Source organism: Dromiciops gliroides, chromosome 3 (genome assembly GCF_019393635.1).
Source record: "Dromiciops gliroides isolate mDroGli1 chromosome 3, mDroGli1.pri, whole genome shotgun sequence".
Taxonomy (NCBI): domain Eukaryota; kingdom Metazoa; phylum Chordata; class Mammalia; order Microbiotheria; family Microbiotheriidae; genus Dromiciops; species Dromiciops gliroides.
In genome coordinates this window covers 87,701,236-87,713,953 of record NC_057863.1, presented here as the reverse complement: position 1 = coordinate 87,713,953, position 12,718 = coordinate 87,701,236, and the positions used below count along the sequence as shown (strand labels likewise).

The 12,718-nt window shown below is 41.1% G+C and overlaps 1 protein-coding gene across 3 annotated transcripts in view; it reads right to left on the bottom strand.

Moving 5' to 3' along the window:
- The window catches only part of ICA1L (islet cell autoantigen 1 like), an 81,670-nt gene that overhangs the window by 4,054 nt on the left and 64,898 nt on the right, over nucleotides 1-12,718 (bottom strand). For 2 of the 3 annotated variants that reach the window (XM_043997179.1, XM_043997177.1), the window contains 3 exons: nucleotides 9,593-9,667; nucleotides 3,098-3,355; nucleotides 1,722-1,820 (listed from right to left, as the gene is read on the bottom strand). In XM_043997179.1, coding sequence (XP_043853114.1) covers nucleotides 1,722-1,820; nucleotides 3,098-3,355; nucleotides 9,593-9,667 — 432 coding nt within the window. The remainder of the gene's footprint in view (nucleotides 1-1,721; nucleotides 1,821-3,097; nucleotides 3,356-9,592; nucleotides 9,668-12,718) is intronic. The other variant, XM_043997178.1, reaches the window with a different exon arrangement.

The following is a 12,718-nucleotide window of genomic DNA, read 5'->3' as shown; positions in this document are numbered from 1 at the left end:
GACTGCAAACCTCCTGAGATTCTAGGCTCCCCACTCCCGAACATTCCCAGACCTAGGCAATGGCTGCCGATGCCGCAAAACCAAAATCTGAGGGTAAAGGATAAAGGAGACAGTTGGCCAGTGAGGTCGAGGTAGGAGAACAGGAGAGTGGCCAGTGGGCTGAAGGGTCTGAGGACCAACTGACGGCTCCCGCTAGGGGAAGAGGGGCCCCTCCAGCATCTCCTGCCCCACCCCAGGTGCCTACTTGACGTTCCTCAGAAGGGAAGGGAGGTAACCTGGGCTAGGGGAGAGAGGATGGAGGGCGTGACTACTGCATCAGAGCTGGCTCACCCAGGGGATGGGGAGTGAGGTGGGGGGCATTAGCCATACTTCTGGGCTCCTTTGTTTGGGTCAAATCCATAGTGAAGAGCAGTGGGGTAGGGGCAGGGAGTCAACGTGGTAGCAAAGAGAACAATCTGCGGACAAATCTAAAAAGCAACTAAAGACACATAGAATATCACTGAAGGCTTCTGCATTATTCTTTTTTTTTTTTTTTTTTAGTGAGGCAATTGGGGTTTAAGTGACTTGCCAGGGTCACACAGCTAGTAAGTGTTAAGTGTCTGAGACCGGATTTGAACTCAGGTACTCCTGACTCCAGGGCCGGTGCTTTATCCACTGCGCCACCTAGCCGCCCCTTCTGCATTATTCTTAAATAACTGCTAGATATCCTAAGACACTGAAAAAGTTGGTATTAAAATACAAGTGAAGGAACTACCAAGGTAGGTTAGTCTTTGCACGGTACCACATTGCAAAGGTGCCCAAGTAAGATTCAAGATTAAGGCTAATACCTGAATTATAGGCAACAGTATATTTATAAATAGATTGTAACAGCACCAGAAGATGGTTTAAGATAGATAAAAGGACATAGAGTCTCTCCTTAGAGGACTCTGCTACATCTGAGACATTTGGTTACAACTCAGTGCCAACTTCCAAACCTAAGTGAAACTCTCAAACTATCTTGTTTTTCTCTTTATTGTCCAAACTTCTTTTTATTTGAGTAATTTTGTCTTACTTTGACTGAAAAGCTGGCAGTGGGGCAGCTAGGTGGCGTAGTGGATAGAGCACTGGCCCTGGAGTCAGGAGTACCTGAGTTCAAATCCGACCTCAGACACTTAACACTTACTAGCTGTGTGACCCTGGGCAAGTCACTTAACCCCAATTGCCTCACTTTAAAAAAAAAAAAGCTGGCAGGGATCGATCTATAAAAATAGGTGTACCATAAGAGACAAATGCACCTTACCCATGTCATTCTCAAGGGAGTGACCACTTTTGCTACCAACACCACTATGTATTATTGCCAAACATATACTTCTTGTTGGTCAAGTCTGCTGTGGTCTGCTGTAGAGGTTAGAAAATCACTATTCTGATATTTTTGAAGTCCTAAAATACTGAAACAAGGCCAAAAATTTGAGGTTTTACTTAATTTAAATGTGCTCAAAATTGAGTAAAATTGAGCTCCTGTTTATGAGCAAAACGTTGGGTGTTGGCTACTCACCTGCAATCCAGGCAGTGATCTTTAGTGGCAGAAGTAGAAGCCAATGAGTTAGAGTGAAGAGCAGAGATCATTGACTCACATGAAAGATTCACTATGATGACACATGGCACACTTTCCTCCCCTCCCAGTACTCTTGAAAATATTTGTCTAAGTTCCATTATTTCTTTGATGAGAGTAGAATACTTACATAGTGGTGATTTCTTTGGTTTACTCTGTGAAGGCACAGGCTGGTTATCAGAATCTGTGTGTGAAAGAGAAAATACTGATTCCCCCTGAGAGGTCCAGCCTTAAAGAAAAATTAATGAATTGTTAGACACACACACACACACACACACACACACACCAAAGAAAAAAGGAAACAAAAGATTTGAGATCGTCTAGCATTTTTTTTCCTAACAGTAAAATATTTCTATTGGGCAACAGTGGATAAAGAGCTGGGCCTAGAGTCAAGAAGATTCATCTTCCTGAGTTCAAATCCAGCCTCAGACAGTTTCCTCATCTGTCAAATGAGCTAGAGAAGGAAATGGCAAACCACTCTAGTATCTTTGCCAAGAAAACTTCAAATGGGTCATGAAGAATTGGAATGATTTAAATGACTGAACGACAACAAAATATGTCTCTGGTACACAGTATATGAACTTCTATTTAATGCACACATGTATAAACTCTTATTTTTGCTCTGCCACAGCTTCCCATACTTGACATGTGTGTATCTTGGTTTTCACATCTACAAAATAATGTTATCTCAGCATACCTGAGAGAAGGAAGAAATAATCGACTCCATTACTCATCTGTGTCTTAGGAGGTGACTCTAGTGATCACCTTCCTAAATTCAAGCTAATGCTATAGTACCTAGAGGTGAATGAATCACTTTTCCTAGGACAGCATTGTGGAAAGAGCCCTGGACTTGACCAGAGATGAAGGGGGGTTGAAATCCTGGTTCTGTTCTTACAATAGGTGGTCCTGGGAAAGGCATTTACCTCTTCTGGATTTGAAGCTTGTCATCTGAAAAAAGGGTTGACTGTGGATGAACTCTAACCCTTCTACTGTCGAAAATTTCCAATTTTAGAGTTTCTGTTTTATAATCGGGCCACTTATGAACTGACAGTTTCAAAACCTCTGTATTAAAATTCATCTACAAGAGCCTGGATGCCTGTATATCCCTATGTTGTCTTAAAAGATCCAGGTTTTTTAGGACCGCTCCTATGGCAGAGTTACAGATTACGATTGAGGTCATTTGTAGGAAGGGGCCACCTATGCAAGGATAATGATGAAGGTAAACCAACTGACTCTGAGTGTTTGGGGTTTTGTGGGATGGCCTGGAAAAAAATGGAGGAAAGCAAATTATTTCAGGGGTGAACATTTTATGCACGAATTGACTGGTAGAGAGTGGAATGTAAGTTTTGTAACCTTAATTCTTAGTAAACGAGAGGTCTTCGTATTGACTCACATTATAGAGTTTTGCTCATAAAACCAAAAATATACATATATACATAATATGTATATATACAAAAATGCAAACATACAAATATACAGCTAACAAAATATATCTGAAACACTTACTACTGAAAGTTCCAGCAGCCTGGCGGCCCAGGTCAAAGAGCTGCGAAGGAAGGAATCCAGATGACTTAGCAAGAGATGCTGCTCCTGCAGCAGAGCTCTGGGCAGGGAGGCTGGTGCTGGGGCTCCCGCAGACATTTCGGCATTCATGGTTAAATTCTCCAGGACTTGAGGAGCTGGAACTCATTAAGTTGTTTAAAAATGAGAATTCCTTCTCAAAATCTTCTCCTTCCAGGGAATCTACAAGAAGATCTTTTGCAACTGTGGGGGAAGGGGGAGAGAAAGAAGAATGAAGTAAAATATAGGGCAAAACAATGAGCAAGAGAAGAATGCCTAGCTCAGCATCCTCACTGTCATCCTAGGATATGTCTCTGTAGTTCAGATGCATTCTCAGCTGGAGAGGCATGTATTAAGAACAACTGCACATGCTTAACAATAATATGTTTCTGTAAATTACTAGATATTAGCATGATGACAAAAATACTTTAAACAGACCTGCCTAACTTGTTGAATATATAAGAAACTAAGTGCAAAGAGGCAAACAGCACAATTTCTTGATAGAGAATCAGCACACCTGCCTACCTTCACTCCTGCCAGGCCATGTGCTCAAGGTTACACAGACAGTCCATGAGCTTGTTTTACTTGACTATTCACATTTGGTACAAAGGACTTTTGTTTGTTTGTTTATTCTTCTTCTTCTTTTTGGCGAGGGCAAAGAGGGTTAAGTGACTTGCCCAGGGTCACACAGCTAGTAAGTGTCAAGTGTCTGAGGCCAGATTTGAACTCAGGTCCTCCTGAATCCAGGGCTGGTACTTTATCCACTGCACCACCTAGCTGCCCCTTGTACAAAGCACTTTTTAAGAAATTATTTTTCAGTGGGGGGAGGGGGGGTGGAGAGAGGAAGGAATTATATTTTCAGCAATTAAGAAAATTAAGTTTAAAAAGACTGCATGCAGGGGACAGCTAGGTGGTGCAGTGGATAAAGCACCAGCCCTGGATTCAAATATGACCTCAGACTTCAGACACTTGACACTTACTAACTGTGTGACCCTGGGCAAGTCCCTTAACCCTCCCTCACTGCCCTGAAAAAAAAAAAAAAGACTGCATGCAGCTAAGAATATAAGGTAAATAGTTAACTGGGAAAACAAAAGACCTTTGCAGCAAGTTTCTATGATTAAAAATTTCATTTTCAAAATATATAAAGAAATTATTCAAATTTATAAGAGTAAGAGCTATTCCCTGCAGTTGACAAAGGGTCAAAGGATATGAACAGGCTATTTTCTTAAAAAAAAAAAAAAAAGAAATGCAATCTATCAATAGCCATATGAAAAAATGTTCCAAATCACTAATAATTAGGGGGGCGGCTAGGTGGTGCAGTGGATAGAGCACCAGCCCTGGATTCAGGAGTACCTGAGTTCAAATCCGGCCTCAGACACTTAACACTTACTAGCTGTGTGACGCTGGGCAAGTCACTTAACCCCCATTGCCCCACAAAAAAAAACCAAAAACAACCAAAAAAACCAAATCACTAATAATTAGAAAAATGCAAATTAAAGCAATTCCGAGTACCTCATACCTACCAGATCAGCAAAGGTGATAAAAAGAAGGAAAATGACAAGAGTTAGAGGGGCTACAGGAAAACAAGCACATTAATGCACTGCTAGTATCCCTGTGAACTGAACCAGTCATTCAGTAAAGCAAATGGAACTATAACCCCAAAGTTACTAAGTTATATATGTCCTTTGTTACACTAACACCCTATTAGGATTATATCTTAAAGGAATTAAATAGGAAAAGGACACATATCCCAAAACACTTATAATGGCTCATTTCGTGGTGGCAAAGAATTGAAATTGAAGGGGTGTCCATCAACAAGGAACAGATGAACAAATTATGTGATGTGAATGTAATCAGACATCTTTGTGTCAAAAGAGAGAGTTTCAGAGAGCCAACATGCCACTGACAGAGTGAAGTGAGCAGGACCAGGTGAACCACTGATTTAATAATAGCATATAGAGACAAAGCTTTGAACTCTGATCAGTGAAATGGCCAGCACCAGAAAACCAGTGAAGAAGTCTATCCACCTTCTGAGGGACTGCCAAACAACACAGGGTGATATATACTATTTTTACATGTTCAGTGTGAGAATCTGTTTTGACTATTCATATGGCTCAGGAGGGTTTGTTTTCCAAGGAGGGGAAGAGAGGAAAGAAAATAAATGCTTGTAAAATGAATCATCATACATCTCTGAGAGCAGTTAGAGTACCTAAGACAGAAGCCAGATGGTTAGGGGTTAAGTTGAGGAAGTGAAAGTGTAAACTACTCTTTCAAAAGCTTCCAGAGTAAAAGGGAGGTGGTAGAATAATAGAGAAGTTGGGGGTTGATTTTTTTTAATTTGGTAGGCTTATATGTGTCTATAGGAGTGGAAGGGGAGAAAATGGAGAGGCCAGAAGGAGTCATTCTCCCCAGTCCTGTACAATTTTTTGGGGGGGTGGTGGGGCAATGGGGGTTAAGTGACTTGCCCAGGGTCACACAGCTACTAAGTGTCAAGTGTCTGAGGCTGGATTTGAACTCAGGTCCTCCTGAATCCAAGGCCAGTGCTTTATCCACTGCACCACCTAGCTGCCCCAAGTCCTGTACAATTGAGTCTTTGCCTGGCACCCTTGTTCTATCCCCATTTATGCCTTGCCAACTTTACATTAGTCCCACTATTTCCCACCTTTGTTCATAGTCAAATTCTGCTGAGTAGAGCTGAAGGTAATTACAAAACCATGTGGACTGGGTCCACCACAGATTTATATCACCAGATCTCCACTGGGCCCTTCCTGCAGCAAAGCAGACTTTTTATCCCTTCCTCATTGACTGACCTTGCCCCTTCTCAGTAACAATTTGAAACCTTTTCACTCCTCACATTTCCCTAGTGTTCTCTCCATCCACCCTCTCAGCAGAGGACCTCACCTCCTTCTCATCTCATGTCACTCAGATGTCTTCCCCCACTACCTCTTCCATTACCCTTGCCTAACATGAACAAGTGGCCTTCTCCATGCCAAGCAAACCCCTCTACATGCACCTTTGATCCCATCTTTTCCAGCAAATTGTACTCACTATCATTCCCATTCTTGCTAATCTTCAATCTCTTCCTTTCAATCTGCTTCTCTGTTGCCTTCAGCATCTGCCCATCTTTCCCCCAACCTTAAAAAACTCTCATTTGAGTCAAACATCCCTGCTAGATATCATCTTATAGCTTTTCTCCTCTTTGTGGCTAAACGCTTGTTAAAAGTCGCCTATACAAGGTGCTTCCACTTACTTTTCTCTCCCCTGGTTCTAAATCCTTTGCAATCTGGCTTTTGACATCATTAGCCAACTGAAACTGCTCTCTCCAAAGTCAGCAAAGAACCCTGAATTGCCAAAGCTAATGGCCCTGTCTCAATGCTCATTCTTCTTAACATCTTTACATCTGACAGCCATCACTCTCTTCTCCTGATCCTATTTCCTCTCTAGGTTTTCTTCCTGATCCTCTCTTCCATTCCCCCTCCTGTGCCTGTTCCTGACTTTCTGGACTTCAAAACCAGCCTTTGCTGCTACCTCATCCTGTAACTTGCTTCAGAGCTCAGGCTTCCTCACCCTTCCAACCTTCCCAGCAGCATTCTCATGCTGGAATCTCTCCCTGAGACCTGCCCCTTTCTCTCATTGCTGAGTTCCTGCTGGAAACTCTATTTTGTGGAAGGGCCTAAGATAATGTCTTCTCAGCTCTGTTCCTGACTTCCCAGATTTTGAAACCATGCCCCCATACCAGTTCATCTCTGCCTGACCCTTCTGCTTTCTTTTTATGTGTTGTCTTCCTCAATTAGAATGTAAGCTTCTTGAAGGCAGAGACATTCTTTTTTTTTTTTTTCAGGGCAATTGGGGTTAAGTAACTTGCCCAGGGTCACGCAGCTAGTAAGTGCTCTATCAACTGTGCCACCTAGCTGCCCCTAAGGGACATTCTTTTTGCTTGTATTTGTATCACCAGTGTTTAGCACAGAGTTTGGAATACAGCAAGTACTTAATAAATACTCACCTTCCTTCTTCCTTCTTTCCTTCCTTCCTTCCTTTTTTCCTTCCTTCTTGCCTTCCTTCCTTCCTTTTCTTTCTTTCTTTTTCTTCCTTCCTTCCTTCCTTCCTTCCTTCCTTCCTTCCTTCCTTCCTTCCTTCCTTCCTTCCTTCCTTCCTTCCTTCCTTCCTTCCTTCCTTCCTTTCTTTCTTTCTTTCTTTCTTTCTTTCTTTCTTTCTTTCTTTCTTTCTTTCTTTCTTTCATGTCTTTAGATACCTAATGAAAAAATGTAGGCCTACTGCCTGGAGATTCGTATATACATGCTTCTTGACTGACTAATGAAATAAGGTGATAACCCCATGATAGTCTAATCTGCTTAGACGACTTCTGTACTGCTGTGTTCAGTTCTAAGTACTTGTGTGCTAGGGCCGGAAGAAAAGGAAAGGTCAGCATTGGAAATGTCTGACAAGTGGTAGATGTTTTTAGGAGAAAATCAGTGTCTGTGAGTGAGGGAAGATGAAAGGAATATGAAAAGTGGAGGTCTAGGATAAAGGAAGTTGGTCAATAAGAAACGGTGAGTTTCAGAGGGCACAGTGGAAAGGGGCAAAAGGAAGGAACTGGAGAGGCACAAAGCTGAACTGCATAGGAATGGGAATACAAGGAGAGCTAATAGGGGAACAGGACTGTTAGCAAAGATGTTGGTTCTAAACCACAAGGAAAAGAGGTGCAGGTGTAGGAGTTTTCTAGCTACAGGGTAAGGGGAGGGACAAATAGAGAAAAGTCTGTACATTAGATGCCATGCTCATATCTCCTTTACCCCACCTCCACGTCGATATCCATCAATTATCCTTTCCCATGTTTCATCAGTTTCTCTGGAACATAACAGGAACTTTAAAAATGATTGTTTGATTGACTGGGTCAATACGTGGATCACTTCTCCATATCTCTGTCTATAGTTTAATGCTAACTGTTCAGAATAATGACAATGAGGCAGATCCCCAATTAAAGATTCAATCATCCTCTCTATACTTTCACTGGCATCAGAAGACCTGCGTTCTGAGAGAAATGATTATTTCTCTCTCATATTAATAATCAATTATTAAATTAGGATTGAAGTTTCCCCTTCTTATTTCCTTATTTGGAAACTAGAAGCCTGTAGGTTGTTCAGTCTCTGAAGGACATTGCTGATGGATGAGACTGCCCATGCTTTTCAATCCTGGATGGGAGATCCCACCCAACTATAGAACCTTACAAAGAATTTTTTTTAACTTTTTTTTTTTTTGGTGAGGCAATTGGGGTTAAGTGACTTGCCCAGGGTCACACAGCTAGTGTTAAATGTCTGAGGTCAGATTCGAACTCAGGTATTCCTGAATCCAGGGCCGGTGCTCTATCCACTGCGCCATCTAGCTGCCCCCCTTACAAAGAATTTAATCTAAGATGAATTCTGGCCCATTGGGGTAGGGGAGCAGCTAGGGTAAATCCTTTGCCTAGGTTGCCCTAGGCTGGGGGTGGTCTGGCTTCAGATAATCTCTCTTTGTCTTATTTTATTTTATTTTATTTTATCTTTATTTATTTTTCAATCTATTTATTTATTTACTTATTTATTTTTGTGTGTGAGGCAATTGGGGTTAAGTGACTTGCCCAGAGTTACACAGCTAGTAAGTGTTAAGTGTCTGAGGTCAGTTTTGAATTCAGGTCCTCCTGAATCCAAGGCCAGTGCTTTATCCACTGCGCCACCTAGCTGCCCCAATCTCTCTTTGTCCATGAGTGACATAATCAAAGTCACAATCCCCAGCCTCTCATTAGAATAAGTCTACCTCGGGGCAGCTAGGTGGCGTAGTGGGCAGTGGATAGAGCACCGGCCCTGGATTCGGGAGGACCTGAGTTCAAATCTGACCTCAGACACTTAACACTTACTAGCTGTGTGACCCTGGGCAAGTCACTTAACCCCCATTGCCCGTCAAAAAAGAAAGAGAGAAAGAAAGAAAGAAAGAAAGAAAGAAAGAAAGAAAGAAAGAAAGAAAGAAAGAAAGAAAGAAAGAAAGAAAGAAAGAAAGAAAGAAAGAAATAGAATAAGGCTACCTCTCATTATAATATTCATTCTTCTCATTAATTGTTAACCAATCAGTTAACTGTTACCTGTTGGGAACACCCACTCTTCCAAGGGCATATAAATGTTAAGATGTCACCATGATCCATCCTTGGCATTTGAGAGTGCTACTGACCTCTTTTATTAATGATATGTAATTGCCCAGAAATGAGGTCATAGTTCCAATCCCACCCTCTGATGCTCACTACCTATGTTATCTTGGGCAAGTCACTTGACTTTAGCTCCCTTATCTGTGTAATGAAAGGCTTGGACTCGGTGGTCCTCTCCAGCTTTAGGTCTATGATCCTACAATCCTATAAATACAAGACACTAAACATCGCAGGGTTTGGAATTGGCAGAGTCCTTCCTTTCTTACCATTTTCAGGCCCAGAAAACTGAGGTGCTTCAAACTCACTCATTTGAAAATTGTTTTCTTTATGACCTTCTGTTGCTGAAAGAAAATAAACATTGTTTGATTTCAGGTTTGAACAAAAGACACATAAAGACAAATCAGAGACATGTCTGCGTGTGAGGAGGGTTCCTCTACTCCCATCCCATGTTATCTCTGGGTGGACCAGAAAGGACCCTGGATTCTTGAAAAAAAGGTTTTGCCAAGGTGGGAAGGTATCACATATGGGACTGGGAATGGATTGTGTACATAGTCTGTCAGCTTTCCAGCTAACCTAGCTGGGCTCCAGGTGGTGAACTTTTAGCCACAGCAACTCAGGCAGCCTACCAAGCTAGGGAAGAGCTAGGACCTTTATTGGTGAATGAGATCTACACCAGGGAAACTGTGGATGCTAGAAGTACAGGTGATGTCTATAAGTCAGGTTCAGAGTTGGAAAAGGACCTTAGCCTAACCACCTCATTCTATAAATAGGGAAAATGGGGCTCAGAGGAGTTAAATAACTTGACCAAAATTATTCAGTCATCAAGTGGTAGAGCCAGGATTTGAAGAAGGGGTCACAGAATTATAGTTGTAAAGCTAGAAAGGGCTTCAAACATCTCTGGCCTAACCCTCTTCTTTTGCAGATAAGGAAACTGAGGCCCAGACAAGTTGAATAACTCACCAAAGTGAGTACTAAGTGACAGGATTAGAATTGGAACCTACGGTCACAGGACCATATGGGCTGAGAAAGGACCTCAGAGAGCCCATATAGTTCAACCTCTCATTTTAAAAATGAGGAAACTGAGGCTTGCCCACTCTCCCGCAGGGAGTACCCCTCAGAGGAGGGCCCAGAGTTTCTAAAACCAAAGCCACGGTTGGTTCCACTGTAAGCCACAGCACAACAGTGTGTGTAATGCATCTGAAATGGAGGTGTGCTTTTTGGCCCATCTATAACGAGAACAAAGACCATGCTTAAGAACCAGACTGTCAACATCCCAGGAAATGTTTCCAATTCTCTGTAGGGTTGAACAGGCATTATGGGGTTCTTTTAAGGAATACTGCAAAGGGACTTCAAATATATACATGTTGAGCCCAATATCCTTGGAAAGAACAGAAAAACTGACATGTAATGGGGAAACTGAAAAGAACTTGCAACAATTCCCACAGTCTGTAGTCATGGGCAAAACATGATCAAAGGCATTATCTCAGTTAATTCAAGAGAATGGTTCACTTGTAGAAACCAGAAACTTCTTAAGTGAAAAATATATCCAAAAAGTACATATGAAAACAGGTGTTACTTATGCTCTTTCAAGACCCTAAAGATGAGTTAATTCTTGAAGGAAATGATACTAAACTCATCTCAAACTTGGCTACAGGCTTCAATGGTAAAAAGCAATATCAGAAAAATTCTGGATGGTTCCTATGTTTGTGAGAACAGCACAGTGCATGAGGCTGCTGAATAAATTAGAAAATTTACGGAGGGGGTTTTTTTGTATGTGAGAGGCAATTGGGGTTAAGTGACTTGTCCAGGGTCACACAGCTAGTAAGTGTCAAGTGTCTGCGGCCAGATTTGAATTCTGGTCCTCCTGACTCCAGGGCTGATGCTCTATCCACTGTACCACCTAGCTGCCCCTAAATTTGAAAATTTATATAGATGCCAAAGTGACCTGTCACTCAGATGTTACAATAACATGCGTTTGGCCATTTGAGGACTTTCTCCTTTTTTGTTTGTTTGTTAAATAAACACTTTTATTTAAAGATTTGATTTCCAAATTCTATCCCTCCTTCCCTTCTTTTTCCTCCTCCCTGAGGCAGTAAGCAATCAGATATGGGTTTATACATGTGCAATTATGTAAAACATTACCATATTAGTAATTTTATACAAGAAAACTTGAATAAAAGAAAAAATGAAAGAAAGTGGAAATAGCACGTTTCAGTCTGTAGTCAAGTAATATGCAAGCAATATTAGTTCTTTCTTTGGAGGTCAATAGTATGTTTCATCATTAATCATTTGGGATTGTTTTGGATCATTGTATTCCTGAGAACAGCTAAGTCATTCACAATTTTCATCAAATAATATTGCTGTCACTATGCACAAAGTTCTCCTGGTTCTGCTCACTTCACTATACATCAGTTCATACAAGTCTTTCCAGGCCTTTCTGAAATCATCCTGCTTGTCATTTCTTATAACACAATAATATTCCATTTTAATCATATACCACAGCTTGTTTAGCCATTCCCCAATTAATGGGCATTCTTTTCATTTCCAATTCTTAGACACCACAAAAAGAGCTGCTATAAATATTTTTGTACAAATAGGTCTTTTTCTCTTTTGGGGGATGTCTTTGGGATAAAAACTTAGCAGTGGTATTGCAGGATCAAAGGGTATGCACAGTTTTATAGCTTTTGGGGCATAGTTTCAAATTGCTCTCCAGAATGATTGGATCAATTCACAACTCCACTAATGGTGGATTAGTGGGACTTTCTCTTTTTGAAAAATCTGTTACCACCCTGAGAAATAAAAACATTTTATTTTAAAATGTTTTTAAATAGGCCAGTGGTACAAACATGTTAGGCAGATGACCTCGATTCTTGAAGTCAAAGCCCAGATTCTGGGAGGTCTTTCTACCAAGCTAGAATATGAGATCTTTAATTAAGTTCATAAAGTCTTCCTTCTAGAAGCTTTGGAATCTATTTCTATACAGTAAGAAAAGATTGTTTCTAAAAACAGGATGTGCCATCATCATTTTTGAAAACAATTTGGAATTATGCTAAGAAAACAAATGTCTGCAACCTTTGATGCATATGTAGAAGAAAGCAAGAATGTTTTACTATGTACAGTCTATCATGCGTCAGCACCGTGCTAAGCACTTTGCAAATATTATCTCACTCGAGATTTCACAACTGTAGGAAATATGTGGAGAAAACTTTGGGAAATAGGTAAAATGACTTGCCCAGAGTCACACCGCTGAACGTAGAGTGCATGAAGGGGACTCTTCTCTAGGTCTGCAGGGATCCAAAGAAAAGGAAAATTGTCTTAAATAAATGCAAGGTACTTTGGTTCCAATGTAAGGATTTATTGACAATAAAGGTGATAAGACACTAGAATGGACT